General features: G+C 45.7%; 8 protein-coding genes across 8 annotated transcripts; 3 read left to right on the forward strand and 5 right to left on the reverse strand.

Annotated features, from left to right (window-relative positions):
- Positions 1-128: 128 nt before the first annotated feature.
- Positions 129-3,977, reverse strand: N7478_003608 (GAF domain-containing hybrid sensor histidine kinase/response regulator; the record flags this gene model as incomplete). The annotated part of the gene is made up of 7 exons (XM_056919822.1): positions 129-340; positions 396-510; positions 563-830; positions 882-1,904; positions 1,959-2,678; positions 2,733-3,812; positions 3,898-3,977. The coding sequence occupies 7 exons, from the start codon at positions 3,975-3,977 to the stop codon at positions 129-131; spliced, it is 3,498 nt and encodes a 1,165-aa protein (XP_056782980.1).
- Positions 3,978-4,838: 861 nt separating this feature from the next.
- N7478_003609 (glutaredoxin) lies at positions 4,839-5,310 on the reverse strand (the record flags this gene model as incomplete). Its single annotated transcript, XM_056919823.1, has 2 exons — positions 4,839-5,002; positions 5,106-5,310. Coding segments are annotated over 2 exons (369 nt in total), but the record flags the coding sequence as incomplete, so codon positions are not given.
- A 1,071-nt stretch (positions 5,311-6,381) lies between these two features.
- On the forward strand, positions 6,382-7,721 carry N7478_003610 (RTA1 domain-containing protein; the record flags this gene model as incomplete). The annotated part of the gene is made up of 4 exons (XM_056919824.1): positions 6,382-6,630; positions 6,686-6,821; positions 6,876-7,264; positions 7,314-7,721. Coding segments are annotated over 4 exons (1,182 nt in total), but the record flags the coding sequence as incomplete, so codon positions are not given.
- A 1,187-nt stretch (positions 7,722-8,908) lies between these two features.
- Positions 8,909-10,476, forward strand: N7478_003611 (Major facilitator superfamily domain general substrate transporter; the record flags this gene model as incomplete). Its single annotated transcript, XM_056919825.1, has 4 exons — positions 8,909-9,134; positions 9,190-9,287; positions 9,347-9,607; positions 9,685-10,476. The coding sequence occupies 4 exons, from the start codon at positions 8,909-8,911 to the stop codon at positions 10,474-10,476; spliced, it is 1,377 nt and encodes a 458-aa protein (XP_056782983.1).
- A 187-nt stretch (positions 10,477-10,663) lies between these two features.
- N7478_003612 (Amino acid/polyamine transporter I) lies at positions 10,664-12,443 on the reverse strand (the record flags this gene model as incomplete). Its single annotated transcript, XM_056919826.1, has 3 exons — positions 10,664-12,114; positions 12,165-12,182; positions 12,242-12,443. 3 exons carry the CDS (start codon positions 12,441-12,443, stop codon positions 10,664-10,666), a joined length of 1,671 nt encoding a protein of 556 aa, XP_056782984.1.
- A 576-nt stretch (positions 12,444-13,019) lies between these two features.
- On the reverse strand, positions 13,020-14,748 carry N7478_003613 (uncharacterized protein; the record flags this gene model as incomplete). The annotated part of the gene is made up of 5 exons (XM_056919827.1): positions 13,020-13,103; positions 13,161-14,084; positions 14,142-14,268; positions 14,331-14,473; positions 14,530-14,748. The coding sequence occupies 5 exons, from the start codon at positions 14,746-14,748 to the stop codon at positions 13,020-13,022; spliced, it is 1,497 nt and encodes a 498-aa protein (XP_056782985.1).
- Positions 14,749-16,807: 2,059 nt separating this feature from the next.
- Positions 16,808-18,628, forward strand: N7478_003614 (MFS transporter; the record flags this gene model as incomplete). The annotated part of the gene is made up of 1 exon (XM_056919828.1): positions 16,808-18,628. The coding sequence occupies one exon, from the start codon at positions 16,808-16,810 to the stop codon at positions 18,626-18,628; it is 1,821 nt and encodes a 606-aa protein (XP_056782986.1).
- Positions 18,629-18,790: 162 nt separating this feature from the next.
- N7478_003615 (uncharacterized protein) lies at positions 18,791-20,221 on the reverse strand (the record flags this gene model as incomplete). The annotated part of the gene is made up of 1 exon (XM_056919829.1): positions 18,791-20,221. One exon carries the CDS (start codon positions 20,219-20,221, stop codon positions 18,791-18,793), a length of 1,431 nt encoding a protein of 476 aa, XP_056782987.1.
- Positions 20,222-20,717: the final 496 nt, after the last annotated feature.

Raw genomic sequence — 20,717 nt, forward strand, 5'->3', positions numbered from 1 at the left:
CGCCTACCTTACAAGAGATCAAAACCTACCCTCCGGTGATATCGCTTTGATAACTGATAAAGCTGCTGGGGTCATGGCATTGATTCCGGGCGCTATTCCATCAATTCTACCAACTCAAAAGTGTTTTATCATATCATGTTCATTACTTTTTTCAACCTTTGGAGGGAGACTGGTTTGATGAGGTAGTCATCTAAACCCACCATCTTCCCCTCCTGTTGCATTTCAGCAGAAGCGACACCTGTGACAGCCATAATGCAAGATGCCGGTGCACCGGTCTCCTTTTCAAACAATCGAATGCTTTTCGTAGAAACTAGCCCATCCATGACAGGCATAGAGAGGTCTGAGAAAATTAGGTCAGATAAGTATCTTTCGAAGATGATGTGAGAACGACCCACCCATCAAAATGTATGTGAAGGGTTTTTCGGACTCCTTGTACTTGTTCAAAGCAATCAACCCATTTGAAGCTGTTTCGTAGCTGCAGCCCATTTTACGCACGAAGGTAGACAATATCTGTATACGGAATAATCAGCATGTGAAGACAATGTGAAAACGGTAGACATACTTTGAGGTTGATGTTGTTGTCGTCTACAATCAAAACGTGTATTCCATCATCCTTTTCAACCAACGGCCGAGGCGCTTCAGTTGCAAGGATATGAGGAGCGGCAGCGGGGGCAGGTTTATGCTGCATCGGACTTTCAGGACCAGACGGCGCATCTTCAGTGGTATTGAGCGCTTGGTGTGACTGAGTCTCGGTCTCAGGAGGTGTGACTGAGAACCTAGGATTCTTCAAAATTGACTCGATGGCATTGAACAGCTTGCATGGGCCATATCTAGTAAAGATTAGCTGTGCAACCACACAAAGACGATCAGGACATACGCACGGATGAGATACGCGAACGAAATCAATTTTGGCATAATCCCCTGAAAATGACTTTTTCTCGCCCAGCACGATGAAACGCTGGATCTTGGACTGGGCCAGTGCCAAAGCATCAGCCTGCATCAATTGTTGCAGTCTTGTGTCTTCAATTATCGCGATATCGCCGTCTGCTTTCTCCAAAGTCTCTGCAAATGAAACGCTCCAATTAGGCTGGGTTAAGATGACGTTGCTAAGAGAACTTTGAATCGATAGCTTCCGTTTCGCTTCAGTGCTCAAGATCCCGGTAGGGACTTCAGTCAGGTCTGGAAAATCGTTGAAACCAACAAGACACGCTCTAATGGCGGGCCTTGAGTCCGGAATGTCGTTGCAGGCTTCTGTTTCCAAGCCATCCTCGTCGCAAGAATTGATAGGAATGTAGGCATCCACTTGTGTCCCTACGTTCAACTCACTTTTCACATCAATGTGACCCCCAAGAAAAGCGACAAGCTTGTGCACAAGACTCAGTCCAAGCCCGACGCCTTCCGAAAGGGGATTTTCCTGGGAGAACGGGGAAAAGACAGAATGCCTAAGATAGTCTTGAGATATGCCACTTCCTGTATCTGTCACTGACAGATGGGCAAGTACAGGACCAGAGCCATCGGTCTTGATCCTGGAAAGAGATACCTCAATGAGACCGTGTTGAGCCCATTTCATGGAGTTTCCTACAAGGCTCATGACAATTCTACGCCATGCTCCCGCAACTGAGCGCACCTTCCATACATTCTGGTCTTCTATTTGGACGACAACAGAGAGCGTTTCTCCGTCATTTGGAACCTGGAGTTCAGCCGAAACACCTAAGGGGCCCTGGGGTTCAGATGCGGAGCTTTTCTCCCCTCGTGGCAGCTGTGAAGTGAGCATGATCTCAGTCACTTCCTCTAGTAAATTCCCCAGGTCGAAATCGGTAATCAGCCCCTTCAGGTCGGTGTTGAAGTTGTCGCTGCCTTGAGAGACCGGCGTTGTCAAATGATTGACTTTGGTAAAATCCAGCCTGGTAGATTTAAACTTAGCAAGGGAGTCTAAGAAAGACGTAACAGATACTAACAGGTGGTTCAGAACATCTAAGAGAGTTAAGCCACAGGCTTCAATCATTTTGACCATGTCATTTTGACCTGGCTCAAGAGCGGTGGCCCTTAACAGCTCGGTGTTGCCAAGGATACCATGAAGTGGAGAACGGAGCTCGTGGCTGATGGATGAGATGAAGTGTGATTTGGTGTTCTCCGTATTATCCCAATCAACTCTGGCGACCTCTGAGATGATAGAGTTGCTGAAAGCCTTAAAAAATCCGAGCTCCTCCATGCCCAAGGCACGCTGCATCTTGCTCGTCCAAAGTAGGGTCCCGGCCAGCCAACGTGATTTATTCCAGTCCCATAGTGGGAAGAAAAGAACCGAGTCTGCCTCGGGGATTTGATTCGCTAGCTCACGGGAAATTTCACGGAAATTGTTGAGCTCGGTGATAGAGCCCTCCTCCCCACTGTGGTAAGAGAGGTAATAGCTATCAATAGCCCGATCACCCAGCGTGAAAATCTGACCGGAAGGAAAAGTGGCAATCATCTTCTGTAGCAGTTGCTCTGTCAAGACGATCTCATGACCATTCTCACCAGCTTTCAAGGAGCTTGTGAAAGCCTGACCCAAATTCTCGCACGGTTGGAGTTCTTGTGGTGGTGTTTCACCATGGTAAACGCCCATTTGAATTGAAGCTAGACCGGAATGAAAGCCGGAGTGTAATGGTCTAGGAGATGGCCCCGGTGGTTCTGCCGATTGACTATGGTTGTCAGTTAATGTCACCAGATAAGGGAAGAGAAGGAAAACCACTAACGTTCCTGAGTTGCTCTGATACGCATCCACAAACAGCACTCCGTCAAGGTCCATAGAGTCTCTTAATATACCACTGGCGCGTGAAAATATGGATGAAATAGACCGAGAAATGGTTTGGCTAGAACTTAGGTTCGTCCAAGAATTGGCATCCTTTCCATTTCGCCCAACCAGCTCGTCAGCATTCCAAACCTCGTCCCGCAAGAGGACTGAAGTATTTTCAGTATAATTGGACTCTTTTTTGTCCAATGATAACAAGGAAATTTTATCCGTTACTTGCTTTGAACTCTGATCTTCCGTCTGCACCGAAAATGTCCCAGCATGCTCATCCTTGCTGTCCTGGTCAGACTGAACCGCAAGGGTTGTGAAGGTATATGAATCTTTGAGCTCGGCTTCAGGGTCAGAAGGATTTGCGACAAGATCGGTAACTCCTTTCACAAGTTTCTCGGCCCGGCGGTGGAAATGCACAATACGAGCGTTTTCAAGGTGATGCGCCACGGCATCCGCAATTTCCTGCAGCAACGCAACTTCGGTATCTCCGAAAACCGATCGGGGTGAGTCGTCCACAACACAATAGGAACCCAATACGTGACCGGAAGGGCTGAACAGAGGCACCTCGGCATAAAAACGCATATGAGGCCAGTCGAGCACGTACGGGCGATACCTAAAACACTCTTCATCGGCAAAGTTGCGGATAATGTATCGAGTGCGGTTGGCGGTGATATTAGGGGTATCGAGTTCCAGCGAGGTGTCTTGGGCCGTGAATAACTTTATGGTATGAGGGCAAACCCCCCAGGCAAGGTCCAAGGTTCTGAAACCTAGATATATGCCGTCGTCTGGTAGGTGTTGCTCCTTGTGTCTCAAAGATATAGAAGCCGTCGTTTCGGCGACGATGTGTTGGTTTTGGCCATCGATGATAGAAATGAAAGAGCGATTACACCCAAATCGATAGACACCTAGCTGTGCTAGGGCATTGAGTGTGACATCGGGAGAAAGGTAAGCGGCTCCAGGCTGCTCATCTCCCGTCGGCGCAGCCTGGCTGCATGACTCGTCGGTGTCGGAATGACTGAAGGTGCAGTAGTACCTTTTCGCGGATAATGAGTCAGCATTTGTATTATGAATGGAAGCCTACAGCATATGAGGCCATACGCCCAAGTCATCAGACGCACTTGGACAATTCGCGGATGCGATCTCGCTCCGCCGCTGATGTTGGGGGGTGGTTCGGCCCAAGAGCCGCGTATAAAGCCATGCGTTACTGTAAGCCGTTTCTAAAGTGTATTTGTAAATAACAATGAGCACACGAAAGCATGATCAATGCGCCCATTTCGTAGAGCTTGTCAAGGTGCGAACTAAGAAATCGAGGAGAACGGAGCCAAACCGTTTTGCTGAGGGGTAGGCAAGCAAGGTCATTGGCTGGAGATCTGGACCGGATTAGTCAGTAGCGCATATATTTTCAACAACCAAACTTACTTTATTAAAAAGGGCGACGGGCAGACACGTCTACGTGGTGCTGGGGACTACTTTGGCAGATGTTTTGATGTCCATCTACCAGGGGAAGCCAAGTTCTGTCCAAGCAGAGGACTTGCGGCGAGAATGGTTGTGTTGTGGTTGAGTCGCGCCCCTTGAACCCGCCCCCTCTTTCTCTCCAACGGTCCTTAAAACTCGCAACAGTTGACGGATATCCAGGAATAGCTAAGGCCTCCTCCCACCTTACCGGGCTATGTCGCGATAGAAGCAACGTGTTTGTGAAAGGGGGTTGCGTGGCAGATGACTTTGCACCGACCTTTCCGGGTCCAGGTCTGGTCCAACCTCTGCCCAAGCAACCCCCGTTTCTTTCGAGCTGTCCGCACCCATCTCCTACTCTGTGGATGGGTGGTACTGTCGTTAGAGCACCACCGTCTGAGAGCACCATCGCCTACTGTCGTCTGGGGATACTATCGTCTTAGGTGATCTATCAATGCCGTGTACGTACTGAACGTTGCAGCGCACACAAGCTAGGGGGCTACATACGACCCAAGGTCGTGAAAAGCCTGAGGAATAAATCAAATCAATCACATCATTTATTAATAATACCCAGTGAGCCCTTCAATATCTCTTCATGATCTTACGCCTTTTCTGAGTCTCCCGACTTGCCTAATTGATCGCTATGACAGTTTAGCATAATACGTTGTAGCTCGGAGTTGCCACCAATGTGTCGCTGTTGGATAAAGATATTGGGCACAGTGGCCTGATACGTAATTTCTTGAAGCGCACTTTGCAAAGCGCGGCCGTCGTCTACATAGAAGTGTTAGTAACAAGATACATAATTGGTGTCATAGAAGTATCATTATAATGCAACCCCCACATTGCATGGATTTCAATCAGTTTCAGAACTCACCAATTTCATTCAATTCAAGTAAAACAAATTTGGCACCTAGCTTATTTAATGACCGTTTGGTAGCAGCGCAGTAAGGACAGTAGCTCTTGGAGAAAACAACGACGCCGTTCTCATTAATCAGCGATTGGACTTTCGTTTTAGCAGCGGCTACTTCTTCGGGTGTAGAACCGGACAAAAGGCCGGAGAGACGTTTAAAGAAGGACATGGTTCCGGCTGGTCACAGTGATGTGAATTTGAGAAAAAGTGGTCGAAGAGATGGGCAAAAGATGACGAGTGAGGCGCCGTCATATATGTAAACATTCTATCTATCGATCAACTTGGCACTCGTATCCAGTGTTATGTCATCACCTTCAGCGTCAAAGTGAGCGGCACATTTCACTCAAAATGGATATACACTAAACCCAAAATGGACAAATATTTCTTATCAATCTAGAGGTACGGAGTTGAGCTTAAATTACGTGAATAAAGCTTAGGAGAAAGAAAAATAATGGGACAAAAAAAGCAAACGAATTAAAAGTATTAAAGCTCGGCAAGATGCGCGCTTCAACAATGTGGAATATACCTAGTGTAGTCATCTCGAAGCTTGATCCACTGTCCCTTAGCATCGTGGAGTAAGCTGTTCACGAATAGGTACTTTTTTTGAGTGGGAGCTTTTTCGCATGGATATTCTTACAGGATATATTCCAAATCTCAGCCGTTGGCCCGAAAATGCAGACCCCGTCACTTTCTTAGTCACTTGCAGCTGCCTAGCGAGAGCTCCATTGGGTCGGGTTGTTCCTCTTGTGGTGCTAGAATTAGAGAGGCGAAAAATAGATTCTGCATCGCTCTTAGAATAGAAACTTTAAGTTTGCAGCAGAAAGGGCGTGTAATGAGGAAGGCATCAATCAAAATTAGAATTTTCAATCGATCTTCATTGCAAATAAACGTAAGCCGTAAACGAACGGACCAATGAAGCCAACCGCGGAATTAATGTCGTGGTAGGAAATGGAATTTTGGAGCGGGAATTTTTCGAGCTAAAATCCAAAATAGATGCGAAGGGGAATCTAGAAGGGTGATCCTGGCCTAGCTCGGATATGATTGGCGTGTTCGTTTATTCTGAGGCTATGCACATGTGCTTTCGGGGGCCAAAAAAGATTAACTTAATGCCAAGCTTCCTCCAATCTCACAGCTTTCCTCATACGGGGTCATGATAACAAGGCTGAGAAAAGCACGATCAATAGAATGCTAAAACAATTACTATATAATCCTCGTGGTTGGTGGTCAAAATGACTACTAGACAATTGGCTCTTCGCAAACTGCTATTCAACTATCTGCAGCCATGACTTCTTCAACTACTACTACTGCGTCGGCAGCGGCCACAGCTACGTGCTTGAACATTTCTCCTGGGAAAAATGGATACTTGCCCCCAGAATCATGCGACGTCATACTTTATTATGTTCCATCATTTGGCGCTGCTATCTTCTTTTGCGTCCTATTTGGCTTAACGACAATGGTTCATCTCGCACAAGCTATCATATATAAAAAGGTAGGGTCCTTTGACATCCAATACTATCAGACACTGAAAGCTAATCCGCTACAAGGGTTATGCATGGGTGATCATTGTTGGAAGCGCATGGGAGCTACTTGCGTTTATCTTTCGCGCACTTCAAACCCGACACCAGGCAAGCGACCTCTATGATACTATGTATACTCTATTCTTCTTACTGGCCCCTATATGTAAACGACAGATACGCCGAAACCTACCGCAACTCTTTTGCTAATACTTCTCAGGGATAAATGCCTTTCTCTATATGACGCTCGGGCGCATGATCAACTTTTTTATACCAGAAAAAAAATTATTCCATATCTCTGCGCGTCGTTTAGGAACACTCTTTGTCTTTCTGGATATCTTTGCGTTTCTTGTACAGGCTACCGGAGCAGTCTTGACTTCAAACCAGGGCGCATCAAATAAAACAGTCATGATGGGAGTCCACATTTATATGGGCGGCATCGGGCTTCAGGAAGTCTTTATCCTTTGCTTTGCAACATTAGCCGTTCAACTTCACCGAACTATAATTCAAATGGAGAATAGAGGAGATTCAATGGAAAAATTGAGCAGCTGTGCATTTTCATGGCGCTGGATGTTCTATTCCATTTACTTTGCATTAGGCATGATTACAGTGGGTCACCTAAAACAATTTCAACCGGGATTCGAGCTAACTGAAGAAGATTCGCATTATTTTTCGCATTGGCCAATATGCACAGGGAACATCAACTACAAACCCTGTTCTAACTCACGAAGCATATGAGTACATATTCGATGCTGCGCCAATGTTTCTCTGTCTTCTCTCGATCAATCTTTTCCACCCCGGTCGTAATCTCCAGGGAGAAGGCGCCAAATTTGAAAAGCTCAGCCGCGCTCAGAAGAAAGAAAAGAAGAGACTGGCTAAATTGGAGAAGGAGGGCCTGAAAGAAGAAGCTATCAGGACGAGCGATGATGCGGTTGATGTGCCCCTCCAGGCCTACGGAGACCGTGAACAGAGCCCACAGAGGCCTTATGGCGATCGCTATGACAGCTCCGCAGACACATATGACGAGGCTTATGAAAACTCAAGAAGATACTATCAGGTTGTATGATTAATATATTGGGGTCACGAGTTCTGTTTTAGCTGGATCATGATCATGATGGCGTAGAGGAATTATGTTTTGGAGTTCCGGAGGTTTCTAATGTACATGTGCAACTTGATTGAACTTCAGATTTGTTGAACATTTTTTGTCAAAATATTAATTATTATAGACTTTGAAGTACAAGTACTCAGATCCAAATATTCAAGTTTATAATCGTCGTGATATCCAAGTCGTCGACAGTTCCGTCATCGCTAATGACGCGTTTCAAGTCTCAGGTCTTTTATAAAAGCCCCCAGATTTGCGAAGAAAGATTCTGATCATATCGACTCTGAGTTGTTCCAAATAAAAAACCTGCGTGAATATACATATTTCGGTATGAAAGATCTTGACCCAGGACTTGGTAATTTTCTACGGTTGTCCCATACTGACTTTAGTATTCCTAGGAGGTACTGCAAATTCAAGTTTTCCAAGCAAGGGAAATGCTTCACGTCTAAGCCTGGTCACACCCCTTGTAAACCATGATTTGACCAATTAAGGAGTCAGTCCACGTATGTACGAGAAATATAAGCCTCTGATAGGACTGGACTTGTTGTGGGGTGACGCCAATTAGCATTCCACGGCCACTTTTTATCCCTCGACACTCTGAGCTGCGGGACATGCCTCAGTCCTGCCAGGGTACGCCCCTTTAGAAGGCCTGTACTAGTGTAAAAAAAGGGAAAAAGATATATATACAGGTATAGGTACTGCTTACGATGTCAAGAATTTCACGTCACTTGCCCTATTTTTTTTAACGAGTTTTATGTCCGCGATACATTCTTGCAAACATGGTTCGGAGAAAATCAATCCATATCTTATACAGCTATTAGGAAGAGGAATCTTTATCGAATCAGCCTTACTTGGCAGTATCATTAATTTGATCGTAATTGAGATGATTGAGGGACACACGTAGAATGGTCGATCTAGGGATTGGTTGTGGCATTGCTAAGATATCCACAACCTATCGGATCGGAAGTATGTGGTCCTACCATGTAAACATACATTAGCGGAAGCAGCCTTGTTAAAAGTTGCTTTGTTAAGTGTCTTCCGTCATTGAGTGCAGATGATACAATTAAGCTCTCCTTTTTGTGGGGAAATAATTTATAAATGATCATTGCTTTCCCCGACTTTAGTAGTCAGTTTGACAGGCTGCAACCAAGATGGCTTCAACGCGCGAACACGTTCCATGTTCGAGCTTTGTAAAGCTTGAGAATAATACAGCAAGAACGAATAGCGACAGTTCCAGGTCATCAACAACTTACAAATCATGCGAGGAAAATGAAGTTAAGGTCAATCATTGCGAGGAAGATTTGCCCCCAGCTGATGGCGGCATTCACGCATGGCTCTTTCTACTTGCTTCCACAATGCTAGAGGCACTTGTATGGGGTGCGTGTTTTACATTTTCTTTGAAATGGTAGAGCTGAACTGACTTTATGATCAGGATATGCTTTTGCTTTTGGGATCTTCCAGAACTATTACAGTGTGCATAAGCCCTTTAAAGGGTCTGAAAATATAGTCGTTATAGGAACCTGCGCCATGGTACTGTTCTCCCATTGCAAAACTCACAAACTTTGGAATCAAAATTAATTCATTCCAAGGGTTTGGCATACTTGGTTGCCCCGATGGCAATTATTATGATGATAATGCTTCCCCGTTTAGCGCCATGGGTTTCAACAATCGGGGTGGTGATGGTGTGTCTTTCACTTGCGCTCAGCTCATTTGCCACAAATGTGACGCACCTTATTATCTCACAAGGAATAGGATTCGGTATCGGCGGATGCTTTGCATACACCCCGTCTGTTTTATACATGTCTGAGTGGTTTTGTAGAAGAAAGGGACTGGCATTTGGAATTGTCTGGGTATGTATTTCTATATTTGCTTTGACAGGTCTCACTACCTCTTTCAGACAAGATTCTAACATTTTTCATTGGGTAAGGCGGGGTCAGGGATTTCTGGTGTCTTATTTCCTCTCGTTATCGAATGGCTGCTTGGTAAATATGGCATCGAAACGACCCTTCGAATCTCCGCTCTGGCTCTCTTTATTCTTGCAGCACCTTTCCTCTACTGGCACAGACCTAGACTGCCACCACTCAAGACTGTCAACCATGATCGACTAAACTTCTACTTTTTGGGTAGCAGAGTTTACAACATATATCAACTTGGCAACACGTTTCAAGCACTGGGATTCTTTCTACCAACCATATACCTTCCAACATATGCTCGCAGTATTGGCGCGAATGAGGTTCTGTCTTCGCTCACTGTCACGCTCTTTAACTTGACTTCGGTGCTCAGCTCCGTTCTTGTGGGCTTCCTTTCTGATCGATATCATGTCACAATCCCTATTCTTATTACAACGATCGGCTCCGCACTATCAATCCTTTTCCTTTGGGGATTTGCTACATCCATTCCGGCTTTATATATTTTTTGTATCGCATATGGGCTTCTGGCAGGCGGGTATTCGTCAACATGGTCAGGGGTAGCCCAACAGATTCAACGGGCGAACCCGATGGCAGACACGACCGTCATTTTTCCATTCATGGAGTTTGGCAGAGGAATCGGCAATGTGGTTAGCGGCCCCCTTAGTGAAGCGTTGCTCAGAGCGGATACTTGGCAAGGCCGCGCACAGGGCGCGTATGGAAGTGGCTACGGCTTGCTTATTATTTGCACAGGCGTCACTGCTTTGTTAGGTGGTGTTTCTGTCGTGGGACGAAAATTCAAATGGGTATAAGGCAATAAAACAACGAAGACAATAAGCCGGGCTTTGGACTTCAAACTACAAGGCAGAATATTGAACGCGGATTAGAAAATATGTGAATTTGGATCATGAGGCTAAAATATGCATTTTTATGCGCTGAGATGAGGTTCTATATCATATATAGCGATCGTACATTAGACAGAAATACTCGTTGCTAGTTTTACTTCGTGATCCATCCCCAGGTACGCCAGTACCATGGCTTTGGAATCTCCACTTCCTTTTGGTACTGGATTCGACCAGTGTCAAGATCAGCCTCGGCGGCAGGAATAAAAGGCGATCGAGTCCACACTTTGTGCCCAATATAAAGCACAGCAAATACAATGGGACAGATGTATGCGACGAAGAAGTCAGACACGTTGAAGGTAGGGATAAAGGAAGTGAATCCCTGAGTGAGGGCGATCAAAATGTTGAAGAATAGGCCATACCAGGCCAGATAAGGCTGGCCAATAGCCTTGTAGGGAAGGTCATCACGCGAGATTCCCTTGGCAGCACATGCACGCATGAAAGCGATGTGGCATGCATTGATAGAAGACCAGGTTACAAACCCAGCAACGCTGGAAAGATTGACGAGCCAGTTGAAAACTGTTCCTGCATCTTGTGAAACGTTCATGAAGCCTAGGAGACCGAAGGCTGCGGTGAACGCAACGCTGTAATATGGGACACCTTTCTTAGTGACCTTTGCGAAGAATTTGGGTGCAAATCCCTCAAGAGCCAGGCCAGTTAAGACACGGCTTCCGCTATAAACATTGGAGTTCGCTGCCGATAAAACGACAGTCAGAAGAACAGCATTTATCAGACTTGGAAGTACTTTCACACCGGCAAGATCAGCGGCGATAACCATTGGAGAAGATGACGCGTTGGTGTTGCCTGTTGCAAGACGTTTGTTGTCGGAGGGCACGACCAAGCCAATGAAGAACATAGTCAACACAAAGAAAAGACCAATGCGGACGAAAGTCTTCCGGATAGCTGATGGCACAGTTTTCTCTGGGTTCTCAGTCTCGCCAGCCGCGATACCCACCAGCTCGGTTCCTTGGTAAGAGAATCCTGCCTGAATCAAGACAGACCAAAAGCCAATGAATTTTCCAATCGACTCTGGCTGCTTGATAATGTGAGTTGCAAAAGCTCCAGGGTCCCGCCAATAACGAAAGCCCAAATAGCCCTGATCGCCAACACCACAATCTATACAGATCGCAAATATCATGAATCCGAGAACCGTGGCAACTTTGATTGTAGAAAACCAAAATTCCACTTCACCGTAAAACCCGACTGGCATGAAGTTCAGAGCCGAAATCAAGACCCAGAAAACACCGATGAAGATAGCGATATTCAGATCTTCACGCCAGTATTGTATAATCGTTCCGGAAGCCGTGAGCTCCACCGCGAAAGTCGAAGCCCAGTTAAACCAATATATCCAACCCATCGAAAATCCAAGACTGGGGTCGATCAAGCGCGCCGCGTATGATGTGAAAGCTCCGGTAATGGGGATAAACGTCGCAACCTCACCCAAAGATACCATGACAGAGAAGACGATCGATCCAACGAAGATGTAAGCGATAAGCGCACCCGCGGGTCCAGATTCGGCGATAGCAGTTCCACTAGTGATGAAGAGACCTGACTAAATAAGTAAAGACACAAATATCAGATTGTATTTTAGTTCTCACCTGTTCCGATGGTTCCACCTAAGATGAGGGGTTAGCTCAAGAAAATCCATCTCAAAATAGTCGTACGGAGAACGAACCGATTGCAATCATCTGCAAGTGACGACTCTTCAGTCGGCGCTTCAGCTGGCCCGGTTCAGACTCCTCGTTGTCATTTTGCTCGGAATCTGCTGGCTTGATGTCCTGGGGGACTCTCTTGTGATCCGTGCCAAAATCAATGCCGGACACATAAGACGAGTTCCTGCTCTCCTGCGCCACCGAGGCGACATTCCTGGGAGGCATTCTGGACCACGACGAACTGGTACTTGTCGTCGATAAGCTACCTCGCTTTAGTCCAGTTACAAAGGTAACTTATTGGAACCGCGAAATGATGTTTTCTTTTTGAAAAGAATCACAGCAAGAGTTTTTTTCTCATCGCATTTGGAGAATTTCCGTTTTCGCTTGCAATAGGAAAAAGGTGGATCTCGGAGACCCACACGTTTAACACGCGGAGACGTTTTTTCTTAGGTAAACTGGGACCGAAAAGGAAGGACAACACGGCCGTCTTCCGAGAGAACCCACTTGAGCTTTGAATGGATGCTACAATCTGTTACTGGATAAAACCTTAGATAAGTACTGCAAATATTGATTAACTATATAGCTATATGTTATCGCTACAACTTCAACATTAGCATATACAATGCAATGCAAACATGCCAAACACGATCGAGATCTTTGCAGTAATGAAGGTCACGTGCCCTCGGTTGGCGTCTTCCGACAACGCGTGATTGGACTATAAGGAATAGCGCCGCGCCGTGTATAATTAAGAGTGAAATGGTGGGGGGATACACGTTTGCTTCGTGGGTTCGCTTCAAGACCTTATCTTAACCCATTGCTAGCACAAACAAACGCGCTGCCCACATCACCTTCCCGATAGCTGTCAATCACAGCTTGAACTGAAGCCTGATTATGAAATTAAGCGATCATGGACAGATCAGGAGGTTCGAAATAAAGACTCACATATGTACCAGGGCCTAAAAAGAAAATTCCAGCAAGTATTAAGCCAATGTTGAAAATAACCTCAATCCATCCGAGAAAATCCTGCTTCCTGGGTATCATAGAGCCTGAGTCGGCGTGACGCATCCGCAGATTGGCAACACCCCAGAAAATAAAACCGAAGAAGGAGCCAAATACAGAACCCATGATCGATAATAGATTGGAGAAGAACGGGATGACTTCTGCAATAACCCATGCGAGAATCCAGAGAATTAATAAAATTGCCGCCCACGATCCCCAACCCACCACTGTATGGTTAGTAACATGACGTGTACCTTCAAATAGGCGAAAGAATATGAACCTGGCAGAGACGGATGCATACAAGACACCTAAAAATATAAGCGTGGGAACCATGAATGAAAATGAGATTTTCATGTAAAGTTCATTTCCTAGTGATTGGAAAGCCATCGAGTCAATATACTGCCCACCAATAAAGGCATAAACAAGACCCCCCACTAAACTGAACAGTATAATCTCCGCTACCGTGACTGCCGTGACAGATTTCCAGAAATCCCGAGGCTCTTCCATTTCTGCTATAAGACTTGGAAGAGTGATCTGGCCAATGAAGGTGAAGCTGATATTCAGGAACGCATTGAGGCCTGTGGTAAAACTTGTACCCGGGGCAGGAATAGTCAGCACAACAGGGTCTGGGGAGGTCTCATCCCAGTTGTATGGATGCTTCTCAATTGCGGAAAATATAACGACCAGTATGATTGAAATTAATGTGAACAGAGCCGAGAAGGCTCCCAGCTTCGACAGCGCACGAAATGTGCGAGGAAGAGAGCCCAGGAAGCATGCAATCGCGGTAATGAATGAAAATGCTATAGTGCAGATTGCATGGTTTGACATCGTATTGAGGTACTCCGCCCCAACTAAGCAATGCAGTCCCTATGTAAAACTTTCAGCTGCAAGTTTGAGATTAATTTATCAGGCTTCAGACCTCACCTGAATAAAAGTATTGTTCAAGAGAAACATAAATGCCGTAATATACCAAGCAATCTTCGAATCCCAAAATAAACACTGGCCAAGATCACATATATCTCGAAGCTCCGGATGGCGCAAGCAAAATTTCCTTCAAGTTCATATCGATCAGTTTAAAATATAAATCCAATAATCTTCAATCATTAAACAAACCATATAGTCAAAGAAGTATACAACACAATCATTGCAATTGTAGCAGTCAGAATTAGACCAGGGACAAGACCTAGAACGGAGTAGGACCAGGGAAATGACATTATTGCGATGCAGATGTACTCTGAGAACAAGAGCGCTGCCGTCTTTTGAGCAGGGTTAGTACAATTCAGACTCAAAAACAAAGAATGCGAAGCTTTACCTTTTGCCAACTACATGTGCGATAGTTGATGGCATTTGCTTCGATCTGGACCTCACCCCCAAGTCCGTTCTTTATGGAGAAACCAGAGTTGTTAGTAAGGACGCGTTGAGGAAGTCCATGGTTGCTTGGATTTTCCAAGCCGTAGCCTTTTTCAGCATGACCCTGGTCGGCATACGCATCGGTCTTTGAAGTCGGTTTCGGGGTAGATTCAGTGCTCATTGTTCAAAAGATATGTGTCATGGCTGAGAAGATTTGTTAGCTAGTGACTTCAGAGAAGAAATTTGATGAAGAAATCATTACTATTAAAAAATGAACTACTAGCAGTATGTATGTAGGATTGATGGATGGCAGAATTTGAAAATGCTCATATTCCTATCAGCCGCTCAGATAAGAAATGTGGATGGTGTGTGGCTTTATGTCTCAATATGAGCACCTCGAAATAAGCAGGTCAATTACCCCGCTCATATTCATCTTAGAATATTCATATGGACTTCGGAGAAAGAAATGTAAAGCGCAATCCCTTTTCTGTGGGCAGCAAGATAGGGGTCAGATTCTATTAGTTGCTGGAATAATCCCGCATCTATCTTGCCTGAAATGGAAAACGTTTCCCGTCAGATGTCTACTTATAAACCTAGATAAATACCGGTTAAATAGAATTTTTAGGCCTTGTATCATCCTCTGAAAATTCAAGGGCAAGGCTCTTTTGTCGAATTACTCTGATGTTCTTGTTCTCTTCGCTATGCGGAGACAAATTGTCTTGAATTAGTAGTGACCATAAAGTTTACTATTGGATGAATCGCTGTCAATAAAGTGTACATGACATCAACAGAGTCTTTCTCTTTGTGTCATTGGTGAAATAAATTCTGCTCTCGCCCAGTGAGAAGGGAGCTAGAATCCGAGTCTTGTCTGAAGGACGCTAGGGACGCACGGCGGTTAGGCGATATCTGATTTGGATACGATCGACTTCTGCAGCTGTCCTAGAATGGATGATTTAGAAAACGGCAATGGCTTCCACGTACTCACATCTAACAATCTTTCGTCGAATGATCAATTACCCCTCAGATTCATAATCAAGTGGGGACTGGGCTCGAGCGCCGGATACTATTTTCGATAGTGTAAACTTGAGAATATTTATTTGGAGGAGCTAGCTGATGGGTGAGGTGGATCCTTGCAAGCGTTTCTCACCTCGATTGATGTAATCCCTCGTGATATACTTTCTCGTTTGTGGGGTTTGTATATGGCCGAGTCAATCGAAAACAAACCTACATAGAGTGCCCACCTAGGCAGCAATACCCCGCATATATTCTTTCAAAATATACTGGGTGGGCTCTAAAAAGAAATGATGTAGTAATGCGCAGATATTTGCTTCACTCTCTCTGTTTCAAGGGCACGCCCCCGCTGCGAGTCAAAGCCTTCCGCTATAGGATGGACCCCCTGGCTGCAAGATCCGCCATAGAAAATCCACCCACCCGACAATTTAGAGAATGACTATGGTCATGAAGACAACGGCTAATTCATCTTATTCGTTGCGACCAAAAAGTTTCAGGTCGTGAGAATAGGCAATGAAACTTCCAAGGCTCTAGGATTTGACTGTATTGAACCTGGTGCGAAAGCTGCATTGAGAGAGCAAAAACAAAACAAAACCTGGCCTGGCTAGCTTCTGAATACGTCTGTTTTCCAAGATGTTCATGTTTTTTCTGCTCTTGACCCATGCCCACGCCTTGATTATTCGTCGATGCGACCGAAACCAAAAGTGGATAATTTTATTCGTGTATCGTCTTATCCTCTACGGCCCATATCCCTAGTGCTCGTGAAGAAAGGTTGAGCTATCTTAATCGAAACGAGGAAAGAAAATGTGAGGTATGTGAAGAAATTCGGAGTCAGGGCCAATTAATACTACGGCAAAAGTCGAGCCGGTGTGGGTCTGTCATAGAGACGTACAATACACGACTCAAATAAGCCGAGGTGTATTGTAAGGCTTGGACGGGAATCGCGATCGGTCGGCTTGCCGACACATCAACCGAGCCTTCTTATGCGCCCCCGAATCGGCCCAATAACTCCACTTAGCGGAGCGATACAAAGCACTAATCAATCAAAAAATTGATATGATATTTTCATTGCCACTAGCTCAGTCGGTGGGTCCATGGGCTGATTTGTATATCATTATTTTTATCGGTATTTTTATCATATTTTTGTCAATGAAAAAAAAATCATCTGTTCCTAACTTATCAAAAAGCCGTTCGAATCCTGATATTTGATTCAACGGATCATATTCAATATGTCTTTGGCAGAGAAAGGCTCCGTCGAAGCGCCGCGGCCACGTCGAATCCCATATTGGCGCATCCTAACTGATCAGGGGTTTTGTACACCCGAAGTTATCGAGTATCCCTACGCCGGAGCTGGAACCGACGATGACCCTTATGTCGTCGAATGGATCCCCAATGATCCTCGCAATCCGATGGAATTTGACGCCAGTCTGAAATGGACGTACACTATTATAGTCGCATTTGCGACCCTCGCAGTCTCGCTATCCTCTTCGGCATACGCAGGTGGCATCAACGAAGTACTTGTGGACCTACACGTCGGAGAAGAAGTGGCTACTCTGGGCGTAAGCTTGTTTGTTTTGGGCTTTGCTGTCGGTCCTTTACTTTGGGCTCCTCTTAGTGAGCTTATCGGGCGCCAGATTGTGTTTTTGGTCACATTCCTTGCACTCTCGGTGTTCTGTGCTGGAGCTGCGGGTTCTCAGCATGCTTACGTCCTTATAATTCTTCGTTTCCTTGCCGGATCCTTTGGATCATCGCCTTTTACAAACGCCGGCGGTGTTATTGCGGATATTTTTCCAGCTGAGAGCCGCGGCTTGGCAACTAGTCTTTTTGCTGGTGCACCTTTCCTCGGACCTACCCTTGGGCCTGTCATTGGAGGCTTTTTAGGTGAAAACGCCGGTTGGAAATGGGTGCAAGGCTTCTTGGCTGTCTTTACCGGACTTATCTGGATAGTGGGGAGCCTGATTGTTCCGGAAACATATGCTCCAGTCTTGTTGCGCAAGAGAGCAGAGCGCCTATCGAAAATAACAGGGAAGGTTTATCGCAGTAGACTGGATATTGATCGAGGAAAGGTCTCTGCGCGAACCGCGTTTGGGACTGCCCTCAAGCGTCCATGGATTCTATTATTTGCAGAACCCATCGTTCTCTTGCTTTCTATCTACATGGCAATTGTCTACGGCACACTATACATGCTTTTTGATGCCTTTCCTATCATCTTCCAGGAGATCAGAGGCTGGAGTGAAGGTATCGGCAGCTTACCGTTTCTTTCGGTGATGATCGGAATGATGATTGCAGTTGGGTTGAACATGTATGACAACAAACGCTATGTCCGTATCCACAAGGCACACAATGGCTTTGCGCCGCCCGAAGCACGTCTTCCCCCAACTATGCTGGGCGGACTGGCCATCCCTATCGGCCTCTTCTGGTTTGCGTGGACCAATTATCCGTCCATTCACTGGATTGTCTGTGTACTCGCGACTGCCCCGTTTGGCTTCGGCATGGTATTTGTCTTTCTGGGTATCATGAACTATCTCATCGATTCTTACACGATCTACGCTGCGTCTGTTTTGGCCGCCAACTCTATCATCCGATCATGCTTTGGTGCTGGCTTTCCACTTTTTACCACATACATGTACAACAACTTGGGCATACATTGGGCATCTTGCGTTCCAGCATTCCTCTCGCTCGCTTGTGTTCCGTTCCCTTTCATCTTCTATCGCTACGGACCTGCTATTCGTCGCAAATGCAAATATTCTGCAGAGGCCGATGACTTCATGCGTGCGTTGGCTCGAAAGGCCCCTGAGGCAAGCACCGTCAATACGGAAAAATCAAAAGTGAATGCGGAAGCAGAAGAGGCACAGGCCTCAGAGTCAAAACTTGTTGAGGAGGACTGCGAATCTGTTTCTTCTCGCTCGTCCTTGGAGCGGGTCGAGACAACGTACGAAGCCAATCCATTCGATATTGATCGTGTTAATACGCGTAACTCTGCTATTACACAGAAATCGAAATCGATCCATGAGAAGACTTCGAAGGTCTTTAGCTTCGGCCGAAAGTGATTGTTCGATTGATCCTTCTTTGGCGAAACACCAAACTAATATTCCTTATTCCCCCTTTACTGCCTATTCAATGCGTATTTCTGCAAGATGATGTATTTCCACAGAACTTAAAATAATGTATACATATTTTAATAAAGCATGAACACAATTCTGGTCATATCATTAAAAGTCCGCTGCACCAGGAAGGTAAGCGGGTGTGTCTTCTCGGAAGTCCTCTGTAATTAAATGTTTGAATGAGGGCGACCATTCCACCCGTGGAGTTAGGATGTCCAAATCCCAAAGCTCAGAAAGAGTCTTCAAGATTGAAGTGTGGGTGAAGTCGTTATCGCCATCCGGCTTATTCTGAATAAGACCCTTGCCAACCCATGGAGAAATGAGAACGGTAGGAACACGAACACCGAGACGATCAAAATGGAATGTATAATCGCTCCCATCTGCGGCCCTCTCAGTGTATGTCAGACTATCTCCCGGCGGAACTCCACTCGGTGGTGCGACATGATCCGCAAATCCACCATGCTCATCCCAAGTTAGGATAAATAATGTCTGATTCCATTGAGGAGAGTTTCGTACAGCCTCATAAATACTCTTTACCCAATTTTCACCCATATTGATTGGGGAAGGAGGGTGCATTGACATGTAGTGACAGCACTCGGGATTGATATACGTGAAGCTCGGTAACTCTCCATTAGCAGCGTCCTCATAGAACTGCTGAATGGGTCTTATGCTGGTCTTGCTTTCAGAAGACTGCTCGGTCCATCGATAAAACATCGCATCGGGCAAGAAATAAGGGGTAGCGCTCGTTGAATTCTCGTAGTTTACCCAACTAATGCCCTTCTCCGATAATTGCTGGAAAATTGACCTCTGCGGTAATGCCGAATGCAGAAAGCTCTGATCATTCATACCGTGGCCATATGATGTACCTGATGTCAAATAGGCTCTATTGGGGTTTGTTGGGCCGGGAACAGCAGCGAACCATCGGTCAAATAGAACATAGTTCTCTGCGATCGCGTTGAACACGGGGATATTTCCAGGTGCGAAATAATCGATAACTTCTGCCGCACGCTCTCGTTCCAGTGCTTCTATATCTTCTTCTTTGAGGCTTCTTCGTACTTCGTCATGTAGTATGAGAGGCCTGTGGGGTAACATCAACTCCTCCTGTTGTTTATGCAATCGGTCTAGTCTGTAGGACATTCGCTGTTCGGTGACAAATCCGTCCATCGAGGACTCGGAGTCTAGAAGGGGGTGGTAGGTGCCAAATATTTGCATGTTGATGCCCGAAATGCTGTGGTTGGGGTCGTCTGCTGCGACATTCTGAGCTGTACTTGCCGCACAAACTTGGCGGGAGGTATCGGGTATCGAGATGTTGGCTGGGTTGCAGTATTGCCGATTTGCTAAACCATCAATGCTGCTGTTATATGTGAGACCGCCGGCAAAATGGTCAAAGGACAGGTTTTCCTGAACCAGAACCACAACATTTTTGATCGCGCTGCGGAGTCTGTTTACCTGTTCCGCCTCCTCGAATGACAGATGTTTCTGGTATGCTGCAGAGGTGGAGCCGAGAGCCAGCACTAAAAGCAGCATTAATCGGGCCATCATGAGCTATATGAAGTGAAGTTCTGCTCAGAACAAAGACTTCATGGGGTGAGAGAAAGCTGCAGAAGAAGTTGCAAGTCACATCCCGAGTCGCGGTCGCTAGGGTCTCGGGCGTATCAGATGCGCCGATCCCTTGATTTCCCCTCATTTTCCAAGTTTGCTCCATTTGCTCCACTCGATCCACCGAATCCCGCCGCATGATCGCTATTCGCTCGATTATTCGTTCGATCGTTTCTTGGTATTTGTGCGAATATGCACATGTGCACACCCAGAATATTTGACAATACATACGCTACATTAGGCCTCGATTCTCATCCGCGGGAGGTGATCCTTCTTGAATCCTTTGCCTAAACAGGTTCACCCGTTCTCCAAGGTACTTCTGCCCAACCTGTATAAACAAACCCTCTGGTATATTCAGATTATGTAATTTATTTCAACATTATTTCAACATTATTAGTATTCATCCATTATTTTACATATTTGTTTGGTATGCGAC

The sequence above is a fragment of the Penicillium angulare genome (assembly GCF_028827245.1).
Source record: "Penicillium angulare strain IBT 27051 chromosome Unknown utg000003l_segment0_segment0, whole genome shotgun sequence".
Lineage (NCBI taxonomy): Eukaryota > Fungi > Ascomycota > Eurotiomycetes > Eurotiales > Aspergillaceae > Penicillium > Penicillium angulare.